The following is a 20,352-nucleotide window of genomic DNA, read 5'->3' as shown; positions in this document are numbered from 1 at the left end:
TGAGTCTTGACAAGCTCCCTAAGATCACTTGATATTTGTTTCTCCACCACTAGTTCCTCCTGTAGGTCGCGCTCAGCACTGACACAAGTAGCTACGCTTTTGACCCCCCACATTTACAAGAAATTTGTTTTTCTTGGTTTTCTGAATAAGAGCTTCAGAGACCACTTCAGTCACATCCTTCGGTTCCTGACCATCATCTACAGGTTCATTTAGCTTCTCCTCCATTTCAGCCTGGTAGTGGATGAGACATAGGTAGCTCAATGATCATGACATATGAAACTAATGTATCATTTGGTTGTGAAATAATTATGATTTTACTTACAATAAGAGATTGAACTTCAGGAGTGAACCCTTTCTTTTTGTTGTAGTGCATCTCTTTAAATAGTTCTAGTGCATTTGGTGGTTCATTTTTGTACTTGTCCGCCTAAAAATGAATTAAAACAAGGACACTTTAAAAAGTGTTGCTGATTCTATATTTGTAATGCAGATGAAAGGCAATAAAGAAACTAACTGAGTTGATCAAACAGCATGTAGTGAAAGTGCCAGTGGAGTTGTACTCACCAAAGTTACAATCTGCATTTCATAGCTACGAGAACCAGTTGTCTGATGGTACTGCACTTTGCTCCTATTTGTTTTGTTCGTCGCACAAGTCACCTACAACAACACAGTTCTGTTGTTAGGCACATATGACATCAACATGATGAGTTCTGGAACTGTGGGATGAACTTACCATTTTTTGCTCATTTTTCCAGTGTGCCACAAGTTTATCCCATTGCTCATCAGTCATTGAGTCACAGGAGATTCTTTGGGTACCATATGTAGTGGCAAAGCATTAAAATACCTCTTTTTGAGCTTGTAGCGCTGCTGGCGAATAGCTTTCTTCATCATAGCCACACATGCTTTTAATGGGTGCTGCCATTACATCCGTATGAAACTTTGTCTGGTAACAGTAAACAACATTGCTAATTGTTATTGAATACACAATGTTATTGTTGGAAATAAACAGTGGAAAGAGTCAAGTTGAACACTTACACCAACTCTGCATATGTACACCTTGATTATATTAGGTTGTTTCATGTACTCTTTCCAATGTGCAAATATCGGTACATGGTTCCTTACTGCAATGTTGCATTCACTTGCAAATTTTGCAGCAATCATCACTGAGTTTGGTCTATTCTTCCCTGGTTCAATAACCAAAGGAAGTTTCCCTTCCTCGAGCGAGTCATCTAATCAAGTTCTCTCCCAATATTAGGTCCCCTCATCCTGTCCTCTTCATCAAATGGGTCATCTACAAAGGATATCTTTAAGTACAGTGTTGTTCTATGTTATGGAAAGGTTTACATTGTGCAAGAATTACAAATACACACCTTCAGAGACGTTGCCACGCTGAGTTTGTTCATTTTCAGTGACATCATTCACTGTGGCGCCACTTGGAGTGTGTCCTTCCAGGTTCAACAGAGTCTGTTCGTGCTCATCTCCAGTCAGGCAGCCATTTTTCTGGCCTGCAACAGCTACAATGCAAGATAGAATTAGTAGTAGTCCATGGAATGCTATTTTTTATAATTGAGTTTGATTTGTTACACGAATGTGAGGGCTAACCTTCCTTTACAGCCTGATTGGAGATTTCAGCTTCATTAATCGCTACATTGACATCAGCTGGACGATTCTTCCTAGACCTTGTGACTCTAGTAGATTGCATGTCAGGTTGCGCCTTCTGAACACCTCCCTTGGTAACCTTTCTTCTTGTCTTCTTTTTCTACAAAGAACCAATCAAATGTACAATTGGGGAGATAAACATTAAATGCAATAATGAGCAAGAAAAAAATGGAATTACTAGCACCTTATCCTTATACGATAAACTAGCAAGCGTACACCCCAACTCTGTGTCAGGTTGTAGGGCATCATCACTTAGATGGCCATCACTGTCAGGCTCATCCTCACCATTGTACTCTGAACCTGAGTTTTCTGTGTCCTGTTGCTGCTGGATTTCTGGGTAATCCTAGAGTTCACAAAAATGCTAGATAATGCAGAAAGTCCTAGTTCTCGCATCTTTGCGTCGTTGAGGAGACATTGTCTCATGTGTTCTTTTTCATAGCCAGTAAGCGGAGCATCTGCATTAATAAGGAACAAACTGAAATTAGGGAAACACAGAACATATAGCCCCATCCTATATACCAATCAGACATAGCATATCTTTGGAAGGAAAAAGAATCAAAGCAACCTTCCTCAGGAGTTTAATTTTTTCACAGTTCACTACACCCAGCATGAACTAAGAGGCAGCAAGAATACTAATAGCCCTAAAAGATGTCGGCACGAACAAAGATGTTAAGAAACACAGCAGCACACCACCAACCCTGAACCTACCATGGCAATCAGACTTTTTGAACCAAGAAACACATGCATTTTAAACTCAGATAGGGTTAGTAGGAAAATAAGGATGAAGGACCATGATCACTCGAAACTAAGGATGCAGGAGAGACACTTTACTTGCAAACATCGGCGTCATACGTGGCCTCTTCACTGGTTTTCTTCCCCTCTTCTTCGGCGACATCGGCGTTCTGCGGGTACTCCGAAAGAAGAGGAAGCGGTGGCTGCGGAATGGTGGAGCGGCGATGCAGGATTTGGGGCGGCTTAGGGTTTGGGGCGCCGTTGGCGGCGAGATTTGGAGGAATGGGGAATTTGGGGGCGGCGTTGCCCGATTATATAGTGCTGCAATATCTCCAAAATACCCTCATCGTTTCCTATGCTAGATGCAGTACTGTCCAGGTGTGCGGGGTAGATTGGTAAAGTCCTAGTCCAGGTGAGGAAGGCCGCTGGGCGGTGGCCGCGAAAATTTTAGGGTGCGCGCGCCAACACTTTTTAGAATGCCCGCCAAAACATTAAGGGTGTTTTTTTCTTGAAGTGGGCTTTTTCTTAGCTATGAAAATATTAAAATACTGCCAGTAATAACCAAATTTGGTATCTCTATATACTTGCTTGGTATCTCTATATACTTAAAAATCCACAATATTTCTATAGACCAAAATTTTAAATTCCAAACACGTTCATACAGATTACACGGGTATTTATTCCCCGTTGGTGGGATTCGCTTCCGGCTCGGCAGCTTCCATGCCGGCGAGGGTGGATCTCTTTGCTGGGTTGTGTGCTTCCTGTTTTGGAGCAGGCAATTGTGGGTCTTGTCCTTCTCCTAACCACAGGAGTCGGTTGATGGTGTTCTGTTTTCATAGAGGTTCAACTCTAGCTATCTACTACCTAGATCAATCGGTGGGAATCGGTCGGAAATGTCCCCTCTGAGGTTCGGCAAAGGTCGAAAGAGGCAGAGTCCTCGCAGAAGTCGGGCAAGGCGGAACCTGCCTGGAGAGGTCGGGCGAGGCGGAGTGCGGCGGAACCGCCCGACTAAAACCTAGGGATGACAATGGGTATTCGAAACCCAAGTACCCGACAAGAAGGCGGGTATGGAATGATTTCTACCCGTGGGTACATTATTGGCAACATCCTATACCCGTCGGGTATGCCGGGTATGAGTGCGGATTTATACTACCTATACCCGCCTACCTGCGGGTAAGAAATATCCGCAGAAAAACAAACAAACCTAAGTGCCTAACTCATTTGAGCCCATATGACCTATGAATTAAGCTCAAATCCAATTAAACCCTCCTAGTATATTAGTTCTAGCGGGTACGGGTATGGGTGGCCACTACCCGTTGGATATATACCCTTGCCATCCCTACTTAAACCGGCTTAAGTGCGCCGAACCATTGGCGAAACAATAATTTCTAGTAAACGCACTTGAGTTGGACATTTCTACAAATTGATAGCTGGATCCTAGTGCTTCAATCTTTAGATTCATACTTTTGTAATTGGAGTACCACAGCTCACGGATTTGGCACCCAATTTCCTGGCCTGTGGCGGCCCCTCCTCTGTTCCTAGCGACTGAATGGCTTAAGCCATTCAGTTTCGTCAGTAATTCAGTAATTCAGTTTTCTATTAAAAATAGCAATAGGTCATGAAATTTGAAAATGGGCATAAATTCGAAAATGTACATGAAATTTGGTCAAGATCTCCACCAAAATTTACTCCTTAGTTTAGCATATCTCTGTCCTAAACAGAAATAGTCATGATCCAAAAGGGCAGCTTCCAATACTAAACAGGTAAATTACATAATATGGTCAGGATCCAAACAGAAATGTCTTGCTGTTTCCAATACTAAATAGGGAAATTATTACAAGATAATACATGACTAATGATCAGTTCACTAATACAGAAACTACTCATCGTCACTATCTACCTCAACAGGGACATCTTCTTCTTCACTACAGTACTCCATCAATGTGTCATCGTACCTCATCATTCTCTTCATCTTCAGTAATAGTCTTTGATTGATTTTCCTTTGTAAGTCGTGCAACCTCAGCAACATCAACAAGAAGGCCATCTTCATCAACCCTGTTTAAAGGCATGTCAGGTAAGATCTCAAATACTTCAGGTCTTCTGCCCGTGTCCACAAAACATGAATGCTCTTGATAGGGTGCAGCAGTGGATATGACACCATCTATTTCAGACATTGTACAAATGCGATGCTTAAATGTCTGCACAATCCTCCAATTCGGTCCATTCTTATTATCTGGCAAATAGAAAACTTGTGTAGCTTGAGTTGCCAAAATGAAACAGTCTTTCTTGTACCACAAGCTACCAATATTGATGCTTTTAAAAAATCCATCATCCCTTACTGCAGTATGCTTACCATCCAATTTGTACCAGTCACATATAAAAACAACAACATATCTCTTTGTACCATCATTCTTGGCGTTGTACTGTAACTCAATAATCTCTTTCAATGTACCATAAAAATCAATTATCTCACTTCTATATGCGCCTGCACAGGCCACCCCAGAGTTTGTGTCTTCTTGTTTTTACGCTCGACGGTACAGTACTGCACACCGTTGACAACACATGTGGAGTATGATCTTACTCTAAGGTCAGGGCCACAAGCTAGGGCAAATAAATCATCATCAACCTCCTCTGAGGCATTCAACTTCCACATCTGCAAAAGGGAATGTCTCAGCGCCAAAATAATTATGTACAACACAACAAAAAGTTTAGGATAACAATAAAATACTAACATAATTCCTGAACCAACTCCCAAATCCATGCTCTGTCCTTCTATCAAGATATGCACCAGCCACTCCTGTTGCTGTGTTAATTCATCTTCAAACATTCTGTAACTCAAAAAAATACAGTAAGTCCTCAGCCTGAAAATCATGAAAAAAAACAGATATAATATACAAAAGAGAGATTTAAGAACATACTTTATGTACTTCTGAGCCTGATCACAATTATGGAGAACATACCAAGCCAACTTATCAAGTTCCTCAGAGTAGGAAAGATCGCATGCACCAATAAGATTAACACCGTGCCCAAAAACACCAACAGTATAGGCTGATTCATCTGAAAATCCAACATTTCTTGGGAGTCGATTAAACCTTGTCTCTACATCATCCATATATCTCGAGCAAAATGTGAGAGCTTCATCTGCCACATAAGCCTCTGCAATTGAGCCTTCTGGGCGTGCCTTGTTTCTAACAGACCTCTTCAAAGTATACAAGCGTCGTTCAACTGGGTACATCCACCCGAACTGCACAGGTCCACGGAGGATGGCCGCATCAGGCAAGTGGACAGCAAGGTGAACCATGACATCAAAAAAAGCAGGGGGGAAGATTTTCTCAAGCTTGCACAATATGATAGGTATTTCAGTCTTCATACGAGCCAAGACATCTTTATTCAGTTTTTTGGCTGCACAATTCCTTAAAAAATTTGCCAAACTCAGCAATTGTTTGATAGATGTCATCATCCAACAGCCCTCTTAGTCCTGCAGGTATAATCCTTTGCAAAAGAATGTGGCAGTCATGAGTTTTCAGGCCTTGCCATTTGATTGAGTCAGCATTGAAGCATCTTTGTATTTGAAGCATATCCGTCTGGAAACTTCGCCCTCCTTCAAGAAATTACAAAATTCAATCTTCTTGGACTTGGACAACGTATATCGAGCTTTGGGCATGCCATATGAATCTCCACTATGCTATAATGGCAACTCCTTTATAATTTTCAAATCAGCCCGATCAAGCCTTGCATTAACTGTGTCCTTTGACTTCCCTTTTATGTCCAGAATGGTACCAAGGAGGCTTTCACAAACATTTTTTTCAATATGCATGACATCAAGATTGTGTCTAAGCTTCAGAGTTGGCCAATATGGTAAGTCCCACAAACAAATCCTTCTACCCCAAATTTGAACACGATTCCCCGAACGCTTCCTTTTCTATCCTACTCTAACACCTCTAACCTTTTCAATTCTTCTAGCAGCTCTTCTATGGTGAAAGTACCTGGCTTCGCACTGCTATCATGGAGTGATACAAAATCACTGTCCTTGCGCAAACGATGACCTCTCGGAAGGAAACGACAATGCCCAATATAACATATCTTTCTCCTTATGGCATATGACAGCGGATTTTGTCACAATGGAGACAAGCAAAGTAACCACTCGTGGTACGCCCTGATAGGGTACTTAGTGCTGGATAGTTATGAATGCACCACAACACTGCAGCACGAAGCTTGAATTCTTTTCCGGTCATAGCATCAAAAGTATCCACTCCTGACCATAGCTCATGTAATTCTTCTACAAGAGGCTGCAAGAAGACATCAAAGGCCTTCCCCGGTGAATGAGGACCAGGAATCAACAAAGCCATAGTGAAATTAGATTCATCCATGCATGCCCAAGGTGGTAAGTTGTAAGGAATCACAAAAACAGGCCACATTCTATAAGATGAACTCATGTTGCTAAAAGGATTGAAACCATCTGTGGCAAGTCCAAGTCTTAGGTTTCGTGCATCTTGAGCGAAATCAGGCCAGCGGTTGTCAAAATCTCCCCATGCCTTTCCATCTGCGGGATGGGTCATTTCCTTCTCATTGTATTTCCTCTTCAACTTATGCCACTGTGCTTCCTCAGATCTTTTCTTGGAAACAAACAACCTTTGTAGCCTAGGGATCAATGGAAAATGCCGCAATACTTTAGCTGGAACCTTCTTCCTCTCAGGGTCTTTCCATCTTGATGCCTTACAAACTGGACAGTTATCCAATTCTGCATATTGATTTCCTCTAAATACACAGTTGTTGGGGCACACATGAATTGATACATAACCAAGTCCTAATTCACGAAGCATTTTCTTTGCTTCTTCATATGATTTTGGAATAGTATTGAACTCTGGGAAAGCTTCTGACAAGATCTTCAAAATTGCAGAAAATACTGAGTTAGTGATCCTATAGTATGACTTCACATGGAGCATCTTGATTACAAATGTGAACCTTGAAAAATTGTTGCAACCAGGATATAGCTCACGCTTAGCCTCTTCAATCAACTGTTTGAAATGTGATGCAACGTCACTGGATGGGTTTCCCTCATCTTGTCCAGCCTCATTTCCATGTTGTTCAGACCTGTCGAGTTCCCCTAACATCACTTCAAGTCCACAATCATTAGTCTCCTCAGAAACAAAAGAATCAACATTTGCATCCTCAAGTACTGCTGGTTCCTCCAAAACATGAACATCGCTGGCCTCTCTATGATTTATCCACTTTCTACATGTGCTGGGACATGCCATTGAGCAGTAGGTGCCTCTCCACTTCGTTTTGATGCAGAGATTGGTGGTTCATACAACGACTACATGGGAACAACATTTGCTCATCCTCAGTAACCTCTCTCTAACAAAGTTCATGAAAGATCGCACACCAAAATATACTGAGGGCGTAAACAGAGCACCATGAATCCAACGTCTATCCATCTACATAAGAAATGCAGAAAATAAAAAAAAATCTTCATTATAACCACTACATCAACGAACCAATGACATCTCTGAATTAAAACTGTGCATCCAAATCCATACCAATCGAAGTTAGCTGAGGCAAGATTTGCAGGTTTCACTGATGGATCTCGTGCAAGGGGAGCCCTGATGGAGCCGCTGGCAACCTCGTATCCTCTCCACACGTCGCAACTAGCTGCCACCAGACGACACCCGGCAGCGCTCCCGTTGCCGCCACCTACGCTGGCCGCTCCTAGGACCACCTACGCCACTGCTAGCAGCTCCTACAACCACCACCAGCAACACCACCCGTCAGCCGCCAACGCCATAGGTTCAGATGACCCGTGGATAGGGACGGACGGCTCGCAGTCGTGGATAGGGGCGCCGCATGGATGAGCGTGGTCTGGTCAAATGGTTCCTTAACCTCAAAGCACTATAATTTGTTTGAGATAGTACTAAACAAAAAAATAGATCGGAACCATACCAAAATATTGCAGTGTCGCAGTGGTTAAGGAACAATCGAGGGCTGCGGTTCGATTCCTGGTTGCGCCAGTAATTTTTGCACATTTAGCTTCCTCACCTGATACCGGCAGGTAGGTCCCACCTACCAGGCGCCAGCCCCCTTGCCTCCCAGTCAGGCAGTCAGCATTACACGTAGGAAACGATGTGGACGCTCACATCAGCGCCATGTTGGAAGATTTATCTGTGACCACCTCCCCATGAGTCATCATAGATTCACAACATAGGTGCCAAAGTAATTGGTGACGTCCATTTGTGGACCATAATTTTAACTAAACGTCATATATCTATCACCTTTGTGTTGAACCGTCACAGATGACTTACATTCAATGAGATTTTTGGAAGGTCATGGGTAAACCGTCATGCATAGGGTATTTCTTGTTAGTGAAGGGAACCACATATAGCACCCAAAAACACTCTCGTGGCATAGAGGTGATTCCCTATAGCAACCACAACTAGAGTGAAGCAATACAATACTTTGCAAACGCACATTTTAGGAATTGCAACGCATTGGGTAACGATGCAATTGCAACCTCTCACAACAGCAAATGCGTCGCAATATGATAATTTGCAACCAACACGAGCGAGCCCTTAGATGCTAGTTGCAACGCCTCATTGTGTTTGTAATAGAAAAACTAATGCAACAAACAAAAAAAAGACATGCGTCGCTACAAGGCTAATGCAGCGAGACATATAGCTGTATTTTTTTTACGAAATAATTGGTTGCAATTGCGGCTATTGCAACCAAATATGGCATATTGCAAACACATTTTCGTGCGTTGTATTAGGGGGAAAATCTAGTAGTATTTGTGCACAAGTCTCTTTCAAATTGGTACAATGCAGGTAATTAAAATCCCCAGAGGTATGCAAGGTCTACTCTTTCAATTGGTATCCTTGTCAATTCTTTATTTTTATAGAGCTACCTCCGTGCATGATATGATTTAAGCTTTCTCATTCAAATGTCTAGTTGCGCACTTGACTTTCCACATCATCAATTCGTGCACACACTTGTGGAAAGCTTAGCTCATATCATACAAGGTTCATGTTTGTGATCCACCTTAGTAATTGCTCAATTGGTATCTTCATTGATATCATACAACTGAATCATGATTCATGGAACTAACCTCCCTAGACTACTAACTTTTCATTTGAGCTATATTGTATGTGCAAGGCTTTGTTTAGATGATTTGACTCAAAGGGGGAGAAGTTTTGAATCAAGCAAGGTTAATCAAAGGGGGAGAAGTTTGCAAAGCAAGATTATCAAAGGGGGAGAAGTTTGCAAGTAGCTTTAATCTATGGAGGAAGTAGCAAACATGGGGAGAAACAAAGAGGGAATAATGGATTTAGGGGGAGGTCATGTCCAACATTGGATGATGGTAAGCATCCAAGAAAGTGTAAGTGGTTCAATTTGTCAATTTTTGCAAAATTTATGCTTGCTTTGATTGTGTTGTCATCAATCACCAAAAAAGGGGATATTGTAAGGAACATGGCCCCATTAGGCCACTGTTTTGGTGATTGAGTGACACCGCAATTAATGGGACTAATAAGTTTGTCAAGTGAACATTGATAGATCCAGGGAAGAAGAAAAAGCCAGGCAAAGCAAAACTCGAAGAAAGAACTCAAAAAACGATGAAATGGACGAGTTCTACACAGAACAGCTGCACCGGATGAACCGATGCAGGGACACCGGTCTATCCGGTTAGCACCCGGATAAACCGACGCATAGGCGTCGGTGCAATTTGCAGCTCTGGTGGGGGAAAGAGCCAAGTGGCACCGAATGAACCAACGGTGCCAAAAAGGAGCGTCAGTGCAATCACCGGAGGATTGACCAGAGAGCATGTCAAGCGCGCTGAAGCGAAATCTTCAGCACCGGATGATCCGACGAGCACCGGTGCATTGCGTCGGAGCAATGACATCAGCAGCCAGCTGAAGATTCCTTCAGCACAGGATGAACTGAAGTGCACCGGATGAACCGATGCCTCCTGACCAGATTAACCGGTGACTTGCCATGTCATCTGTCAGAGGCCCAACGGCTACCCGTGGCACAGTGTGACCGGATGAACCTGGTGCCATACCGTCGGTCTATCCGACGCCATGCAGAAAGTTGGGTAACGGCTCCCAACGGATCTCTCCACTTGGTGGCCTATATATATGGACTCCCCCGGTCATTTGAAGTTTGCTGGAGTTACTACAAGTCTCATACACACCCAGGAAATCCTCAAATATATGCATACAGAATTATATATTCTAAAATATATAAATATGGATAAACTTGGGGGCTAATTGAATATTTTTCAAAAAGAAAGCAAGGTTGATTGGGCTGGCCTTCGGTGTTCTCGGCCTGCAAGGCCCACACCAGGTCCATCCATCGTGACTTGGCCTGTAGAAGAGCAAAGGGGCTGGGCGCTCAGGATTGGCTTCGAAGGGCGCCCTCCCCTGGTCCCTGGAACTGCCCCGCCGCCTCCATGGGTGGGTGTGGATCCGCCACCGCCCTTTGTGGGCCGCCGCCCCTGTGCCGCACGCAGCACTGCAGCGCCGTTGCGAGCGCCGGCTGCCGCTCCAGTGCTCCCATGTGAAGGCGCCACCCGCCGCAGCCGTCGCCGGCGTTTGGCGCGGTCGCCGCACCGTGCGGTCCAAAGCGCCGCCGGGTCCGCCTGCACCGGCCGCCGCCGTTCGCCGGGCCTCTCCTGGGCCCTTGTCTCTTCCACGCCCAAGCACCGCCGTTTGCCGAAGGGCACCCGTGCGCCGCACGCTGGTGGTCGCGGTGGCCGTCACCGCCACCGAGAGCGGCCGTTGAGTTCCCTAGGACGCCAATTCGGCCACTCGTCGCCGGCGTCCGTGAGTGCTTCTCCACGGTGAGTTCCTGTGTAGGGAGAGGCCCGCCGGCCTTTCTTCTTACCTTCTCGTCGCTTAGTAGGAGAACAAAAGTGTCGGATAACGTGTTGTAAATGATGGTTATCTCTAGTGATTGATTGTAATTATATACAAGACCAAGAGACATCTCCTAAAGAACATTTCCCTTTGGGATGACCCATTTGGGGCACCCTTTGGGGTGACAGTTCCCCAAATAGAAATTATCCACTAATTATAGAATTAACTAAATATTACACTAATTGATCACTAATTAACTATTTTTCTTCTAACACTCGCGACCCCGGCGTCCAGGCCACCGGCGCACGGTGCGGCGTCCCGGCCGCTCGGCTTCCATGCGCCGCCTGCCCCTCACGACCCCGCCGCCGCACCTACCCCTCACGACCCCGCCACCGCACCTCCCCCGCCCCCCGACGCTGCAGATCCACCTCCCGAAGCCGCGCCGGCCGCGTCTGTGATTCCTCCGCCTCGCCGCTAAGCTTTTGCCGCCCCCCTCGCGGCATCGCCCCCTCCACCAGGCGGCTTCGGCGGCTGTGGAGACACAGGCGGCAACGATGGAGGAGGAGGAGGTGAAGGCGGCGGAGGAACGGACCCTCCTGACCCCGGCGACGGGTGGTGGCGATGGTGGCTCCAGGCCCTCCACCCGGAGTTCCTCCTCCTGTTCCTGCTCCTCCAGTCCGGCGCCGCGTCCGTGCTCCCCGAAGCTCTCAGCGCCACAGGAGATGACGCGGGGGGAGTCTGGGAGGTGAGGGGCGGCGCGCGCACGCGGCTCGTGCCGGACCCGACCTGGACCTCCTATCTCATCGCGGGGGACGACGGGTCGAAGCGGGAGGAAGGGGGATGCCAACGGCGCAGGTTCCAGTGTGGAAGTGGCCGCATTGCGGAGGCAGCTGGAGCGCTCGTGGCGCCGGTGCACCGATGTGGCTGTCCAGCTGCTGCTCCCCGACGGGTACCCGCACAACGTCAGCAGCGACTACCTCAAGTACTCGCTCTGGCGCGCCGTGCAGAGCGTGGCGAGCCAGATCAGCGGGGTGCTTTCCACTCAGGTATCGGTGGACATCCGAGTATTTGTGACAATTCTCTCAAGCTGATAGGTAATGTGTAGCGTTTGTATTCCCTGAATTGTGTTGTTCAGGCGCTTCTCTATGCGGTTGGGTTAGGGAAAGGAGCGATACCCACTGCAGGCTGCAGCCGCGGTGAATTGGGTGCTGAAAGATGGGCTTGGATACTTGAGCAAGATCATGCTCTCCAAATTATACTATGAATTAACATTAGTCTTAGGCACTTTTATTTATAATTTTGCCTAGAGCTTTATCAAGAAGTTTTACTATGCAATCAGCAACATATATCTAATGTTCAGAAACAATACAGTAGTTACTGATACAGTACATTATCTGCCTATAAAATATGACTGGTAAAGCCTAAAAAATAATGATACCTACTTGACAAGATTTTTCTAGGCCTGGGGTTCATGATCTATGTGATTTCAATAATCACATTGGGTGTGTTTAGATCCTTGAAAAGGTGGGAGAAAAAATCACATCGGACACTGTAGCACTTTTCGTTTGTTTGTGAAAATATTGTCCTACCATGACCTAACTAGGCTCAAAAGATTCGTCTCGCAACGTACATCAAAACTATGCAATTAGTTTTTTTATTTACCTACATTTAGTACTCCATGCATGAGTCATTTGTTATATTTAATGTTTCGATGTGATGGAAAGTTTGGAGTTTTTGTGGGAACTAAACACACCCATTCATGGCTAAATCTGAACGGCAACTGACCATGTGTTCCACGCATTTTAATGGTACTAGCATGTAATGGATGTATGTGCACCAAATTGAATACTTATGCTGCTCCTGATTTTGTCATCATTTGTTGTGTGCAGAAATATATGTGGGATTTCTGAAGCTGGCTCATCAAACACTTGCCGAGTGGGTGGGTGTGTGTGTGGGGTGGGTGGGGGGGGGTAATAATTTCAGAAGAGTACTCATTTCAGAATATACCAAAAGGTCTAACCTGTGCAAAGGTCTGTTAGCTCCCTCTATCAGTAGTATTGTTTTTACAAAGAGATGATGCAATCATGCTCTAATGTCATGATATGCCTTAAATATTGTGACAGAGGGTAACTTGTTCTTCTGAATTAGGAAACCCTGAACATATTGTTATAGTGATGTTTGCACAAGTTACTGTTCTAAAGCAGCCCAGCCATATTAATGATATCAAATAGAAAATTGCAAAATTCTTGTTCTTCTGAATTAGGAAGCACCATGATGCAATGCTTTTGATGGAAATTACTGCTATATGTTTGCCAGCACTAACAACTGTAATTTTTCTTTTTGACTGTGTACAAGAGAAATGGAATTGGATTACCATGGGAAAGTCATTGTGTTTCGAGTTGGATAATCAGTGTTGAACCAAAAAATAAAATGAATTTGAATGTTCTATTGTTCTTGTCATCTTTATTTGCAGCAAAACAATGCTATGTAGCTGTCCTTATCTGCAAAGAAAGCAGCATCTCCCATATTCAAGAATGTCGCAAGACATTGCTCCTGCAATCAATATGCTCGAGTCACATATGTTTACCTTTGCTCATATTTCAGGAAAACACTCCATCAAACAGTACACAATTTGTCTCCTACTGATTGGTATGTACTCTTTTTAGTTTTTTTCCCCAAGTGTGGCATTGAAGTGTTTGTTGTACAATCTACCGCAAGAACCTTGGCAATATAGAGTGCTTTATCTCCCAGATAAATGGTGCTGATAAGATTTGGGCAATTATAGAGTGCTTAGTCTCCCAGATTGTGATTTGGTTTTTGTTTATAATTCCCTGAACTCTATGATAGAATAATATGGGTTGTCTATAACATGTCCTCTTTTACTACAATACATAGTACAAATCTTAGCAACCACTAACATGAGTTTCACTCAAGGCTTTCACATAGACTTAAGAGGCAGTCTGTTTGTATCATTTTACAACAGGATTTATAGTATCAACTCGTTGCTACGAGCAATTTTCTTTGTGTCTACCAAATTGATTTCTCGCCATTAAAATTATAATGACATTTATATATGATCTGTATTGCCCGTAGCAACGCACGGGCACGAACCTAGTCTATAATATGAATAAATAAATATATATTGAGCATCAATTATTTTCTTTATGCACAAATAGTTAAATATGAAAATAACTAAATATAGGTTTATTGGCATCCAATTATAAAATAAAGATGGATAACCTAAATTGTGAAAAGACAAACTATAAATCCAAAGAATATTTATATGAGATTAGTGCATAGAAATAATATAAAAATAAACATAAAGAGGATAATTAGATGGAATAAATAAAAATAATTTTGGAATATGAGGAAAGAACAAGAAAAGAAAAAAACATGGAAAGAATGAAAGATGGAAGAACAGGTCGTTTGGTTCCTGTGACTAACTTTTAGTCACATCACATCGGATGTTTGGACACTAATAAATATCAAATATACACTAATTACAAAACCAACTGCATATATAAGTGGGGAGATGAATCCATTAAAACTAATTTATCCGTAAGTTAATCATATTGTGCAACAATAAATATATGTTAATGATAAAATAATTAGAGTTAATAGATTCATCTCGTGATTTAACCTCTAATTATATAATTGGTTTTATAATTAATTTATATTTGATACTCCTGACAAGTACCAAAACCAACTCCATCGAGTGTCAATCAAGGAAGAAAAATAAAATAGAAAACAATTCAGCAAGTCACGTGCTTCCTCTGTCTACTCCCTGTCAATATATTGTTGGCCTATCATATCTTCTCACATCACACACTTCCCATGTCAATAAAAATATTACAGACCGTGTTTAGATGTTTTGACAAAAAAAATTTGGAAAGAGAATCTTGCTATTTAGAAGCATTAAATAAAATTTATTTATAAATTTTTTTGCACGGTTGGGTTTTAAATTGTGAGATGAACCTAATGAGTCTAATTAATCCATGATTAATCTATAATTAGCAGATGGTTAGCGTAGCATCACTGTTGCAAATCATGGATAAAGTAGGCTCATTAGATTCATCTCGCGATTTACAACCAACGTGCAAAAAGTTTTATAAATAAATTTTATTTAATATTCTATGTATGTGTCCAAATATTCGATGTGATGTTTTTGCGTGTGAAGTTTTGGGATCTGAATACAGTCATTAGCTACTCCTTTGTAGCCTGCAGCATACAACGAAATACTATCGGACCTATTTACTAAAGCAGCCCACCTGCCCACCCGTATACTCTGATATACATAGATGGACTCATGGACAAATTGTCACGACGACAATATATATGGTTTTGTTTGGTTGCTAGCCACATTTTGCCACACTTAACTTTAGGCAAGTTTGATCAAGTTGGTAGGTGTTTGGTTGATAACTAAGCTTAGTAAAGATATTTTTGGGCTCCACATGTAATAGTCAAGAAAAAAAATGGCAAGATTCTCTTAGACAAAAAAATTGTGGTGGCCAAATTCTTTGCAGCACTTGTCTAATCTTAAGTGTGGCAAAGTATGGTTGTCAGCCAAACATCCTGATAGTAGCCTGGCCCACCTGGCAGCCACTCCTGAGGAGGTCCTGTTCGTGACATTCCCCACCGCTTGAAATGCGGCTTGCCCTCAAGCCGCAATCGCCGGGATCCCCATCGCCAATGAACAAAGCTACTGCTGCTCAAGTCCTTTGTCATTTGCACTGTGGCTTTGCACTAATCAGGGTGATAAGGAGCTCATGCTGCCCATCCAGAGCCACGCAAATGATCAACTCCTTGCAGCCATAAGTTGCACCCCAACTAAAGATCATCAACAGCTTCTTGTAGCTCACATTGATCTGGTCCAGCTTCATATCAGTTGCTTGACTGAATAAGCACCAAACTGAAACACCAAACTGAAGCACAAGATGCTTTGTTAGGAGCACACTGGTGAAGACTTCAGAGCTTGTAGATTGAAACATGGGACTACCAGAATTACTGTGCTTCAGCCACACCTCTCTTTTGTTCAATAATGCTCGAGCAATCTGATCATTTGAATGCACAGCCACATTCTCTGACGAATAGGTCAACCATGCCAAGTACAAGCTGAATTTGAGCCACATCTGTAGGACTCCATATGCAAATACAAAGCAGTAGAGGTCAAGATCCAGCACCCACTTGTTCTTATCAATATCATTTCGCTGGTCCAAGTCATTAATTTGCAGATATCCAGACGAAGCAAACTTGACAATAGCATCTGAGTAGCAAGTGAGGCCTCTCCAAAAGCATGCATCCAACTGAAAATCTTTAGCACCTTCATTCATAAGTTTTGCATACAGGATGGCAAAATGCATGATTTGATTGCTGACCAATGAACTGGATGACTCATTTCTGTGTTGCCATATCGATGCTAGTAGGATCCTCCATAAGCATGTTGCCATACTGTCAGATACATAGGTAGCGATTTTCCCAATCAAAAGGCTTTCCATCAGCTTCATGGAACAGTGCACACCATTGAGCAATAATTCTTCCAAGCAATGTTGTGAAACAAAGGATTTGTGGAATTGATCTAGAGAACCATGTGGACTGATTGCATGTCTTCCTTCCAATGTGTGCTGCAAACTAAAGGTCTTACTGAATTGATGCCAGCCTGAACTCCATGCCTTGGAATTGCCATGTTCTAGACATAATAATGACCATGGCGGTTTTGGCAAGATGCCAACATGCTCAACATTGAGAATAGATTTCCGTGGTCCTTTGTCAACAAAAGTAGTAGGCAAGGGATATAGCTTTACTGGATAAGAAGCAAGCAGTCCCTCAAACACCTTTTGGACATCAGGAATCGTTGTAGCTAGACTAGACAGAACAACACCCATTGAGTTCAGAAGCATGGCGTTGGTGATGTACCTGACCTGGCTGTGCTCAAATAAGTAGCCCTTGTTGGTGTGCCATGAGGAATAACCCTTGTGGATAGCAAGTGGTCCGATGGCTGAGCACAAAGCCAGGGTGACGCCGCTGTTATGGCATTGTGTCGAACATGTTGTAGGTGAGATGCCGGATACCCCATCCTCTGCACCCAGAGCGCCATGGGCAAGCAGTAGGTGATGGTAGACTTGATGTACTGGCTTGTGAGGACGCCGTTCAAGCCGACGAGTGCAACGAGGAGCGGATCGAAGGCGAACTCGCGCTCGATGTTGACGGTGTCGACGACGATCTCGCGGGCGCGGACCTCGTCCAGCTTGCAATGGTCGGTGTAGTCGGCGTCGCCAGCAGGGCCCGAGAGGATCACTAAAAAAAAATCTGATGATCCATGACAATTAAATTTATCATAAATCACTAAAAATCATCATAAAACAGTATCTATGACAATCTCAAATAGTGTCATGTATTAAGCGTCATAGATCACATCTCGTGACGTTCCTTAAATTTTCGTCACGGATTGCTTGATCCATAACGTTTTGAAATCGTCATAGAATGTCCTCGAGCCCCCAAAGCCCAACCCAAGCCCGTTCTCTATGACGAAAATAAATATCACAAATAGTATAATTTTCGTCACAGATTCAATTGCCACATCATACATTGATAACATGGAGGATAACGTGGCTATTGACTTGGCAAAGACGTGGATAGCAATGATGATGTGTAAATTGACGTGGCCGATGACATGGTTGCTGACGTGCCGGGTGACATCAGCACCACGGCCCATTTGTGGATGGGCCCAATTCAGCATGGTCCACAAACTTGGGCCAAATATTTTTCAGCCCACCATTAATTTCCAACTAACCAAATTCAGCACTATATACACAGCCCAAATAAAAATTCAGCACACCAATTCGTCCCAATTTTTCCACCCATTTATCGAAACAAAAATTCCAGCACAAAAATAATAACATCACATGAATCAGGTTTCCATTCAGCATGACATTAAATCAACAGATCACATACATTTGTTTTCATCTAGCATCACTTGTCGTCCATTGTAGCATCAGAAGCAAAAAAAATGATAGGTTTCAGCAGAATTGCAAACACAAGTTTGATTCCTGCAAAAGCTTAGTTCCACCAAAAGCTAACATACCACCATGACGCTTTGCTCAGTCCATTTTGACACAGCAAATGCTCAAGTTGCACCTCCAACACAGATTGCTTCTTCATCTTTGACCTAGCAGAAATCTACATGTATGCTTGACGCCCATCTCATTCACATCCACAACCATGTTGTACCTGCACATATATATTGTAAAGTTCAGATGCACATGTACATGGCAAATTTCATACGGTATTATGAGGATACTAAAGTCTTGCATATTCAGATCTTACATTTCTATATCTATCCATGTTCTCTACAGATTAGTAGAGTACAAAATTTGCAGTACTGCACAGGTTGAACAACTATTACTATGTGTTAAAAAAGTGATTACTACAACTTCCAGGAGATTCCAGGAGATAATAGTGCTAAAATTTCCAGTAGAAATTTCTAAAAGATATTCATTTTATCAGTATATCAACATGGCAACAAGCATAAGCATAGCCAACTAACTTTGACTACACTAAAAACCACATCTGGTAATGATGACAAAACATATACGTATTATACAATCATTACAATGCGTAGCAGAGAAGTTAAATTTAGATTTGCAGTTTTGATAGGCTCAGTTAGGCATTTGAACAAATATCTGACATCAAATTGTTGAAACAAATATGCAGTGACACACGATCTAGCCAGTAATAAGATCCATTTTTATATGAACCGAGGTGAGGCAAGGCAATAGCTGCATCAAATATATGCAACACCCAAACTGAATTAGCACATGTATATAATACCTCATTAGTCAGTGCGTCCATCTAGCAAGAACTCTATTTTCAGATAGATATCTAACTGGTCCTCCTAGCACTAGTACTTTCAGTCTAGCAAAATAGCAGTTGAGAACACCTCTAATCCGAAGTTCTAAAAATAGAATAGGTATAGCAAAGTTTAAGGATAGATAGCTACAATTAATTATTTCTTATTACAAACATGGTATGACTGTTATTATAAGAGATCGGGAACTTATCTTGATGGATGACAGGCTCAAAGGCTCTTATCAGCTAGTAGGTCACAAACAATACACTGCACAGGATAGCTACAGCTTATCAGGACCATCGTCGAGCACCAGTTGACTTTATTTACCAAATCAAATTGCTACGTGCTAATGCAATAAAAAATTGTGGAACTTTCTAACAAAAACTATGAGGGAAGTTCCAGGGGCAGATTACTGTGCAAAGAAATATTTGCTTATTGCCAATCTATCTCAGCAAAATTTTAGTTTATGCTAGACCACATTAGGATAAAATAAATAAACAAAAAAGCTCATGAAAACAATAGCATGCTCATCTTGAGTTTAGCATTTTTCAGAGACAAGTACTTGTTTCACAGGTTGTATTGTATCACGAGTATAATCTGTACAACCTCACTTGATCAAGATAAATCGAGCTTCTAGAGCTTTGCCAAAGCATGCTAATTACCCAAATAATCATGCATACATAGGACACAGAACGAGCTGCTGCCGCACGCCTACACAAGTAAGGCCGAGCAGATTCACTCAAAATATTTAGCGCAAAGGAAAACAGAACAAGACTAGTGCAACGAGAGGGCAAGGAGCTGGAGGGCGGTGGAGGCTGCCGGCGATGACCAGTGCAAAATCCGTCAGATCCACACAACAGGGAAGGTGAGGGTTCGAAGAAGAGCTCTGGGTGCGCAATTACCTTTGTGTGCGACAGGCCGGGGACAGTTGGCGCAGAGCCGTGCGGCCCCAACGCGCCGCTCGCAGGGAGGGACCCCGACGAAGATGCTGGCCACACCCGCAGCCTTGGTCAACGAAGGGCGGCGGCGGTGAGCAGATCGACGAGGACACGGGAGAGGATCGCCACTCTCTCTGGGTTGTCGCAAGGGACCCGCTGAGAGCTTGCTCGTGGACTTGAGGGAAGCAGCTCATAGATCTGAGGAGGGAAGACCGGGAGGGAGAGAGGGATCTGGAGGATTTGCTGGTTGGGTTTTGCTACAGGGGAGACGACGGAGGAGCGGTCCGCGGGGATCTAGGGAGAGGATGCGAGCGGCGCGGCGTGCGGCGTGTGG

General features: G+C 43.3%; 1 protein-coding gene and 1 long non-coding RNA gene across 5 annotated transcripts; one reads left to right on the top strand and one right to left on the bottom strand.

Moving 5' to 3' along the window:
• Positions 1-12,076: 12,076 nt before the first annotated feature.
• LOC120655234 lies at positions 12,077-14,016 on the top strand. The gene is made up of 2 exons (XR_005667379.1): positions 12,077-12,280; positions 13,124-14,016. It is a non-coding gene; the product is annotated as an uncharacterized LOC120655234 (long non-coding RNA).
• A 1,644-nt stretch (positions 14,017-15,660) lies between these two features.
• On the bottom strand, positions 15,661-20,352 carry LOC120655232. 4 transcript variants are annotated; one of them, XM_039932979.1, is made up of 4 exons: positions 19,983-20,352; positions 18,558-19,347; positions 18,316-18,461; positions 15,661-17,528 (listed from the first exon to the last, which is right to left on the bottom strand). In XM_039932979.1, exons 3-4 carry the CDS (start codon positions 18,390-18,392, stop codon positions 15,956-15,958), a joined length of 1,650 nt encoding a protein of 549 aa, XP_039788913.1. In that variant the 5' UTR covers positions 18,393-18,461; positions 18,558-19,347; positions 19,983-20,352; the 3' UTR covers positions 15,661-15,955. The 4 variants fall into 4 exon arrangements, with proteins under 4 accessions (XP_039788913.1, XP_039788912.1, XP_039788911.1 ...); XM_039932978.1 differs by having other exon boundaries at positions 18,316-19,360; XM_039932977.1 differs by having other exon boundaries at positions 18,316-19,347.

The sequence above is a fragment of the Panicum virgatum genome, chromosome 1N (genome assembly GCF_016808335.1).
Source record: "Panicum virgatum strain AP13 chromosome 1N, P.virgatum_v5, whole genome shotgun sequence".
NCBI lineage: Eukaryota > Viridiplantae > Streptophyta > Magnoliopsida > Poales > Poaceae > Panicum > Panicum virgatum.
The sequence above is the reverse complement of the archived record's forward strand: the minus strand, read 5'-3'. Positions and strand labels throughout refer to the sequence as shown.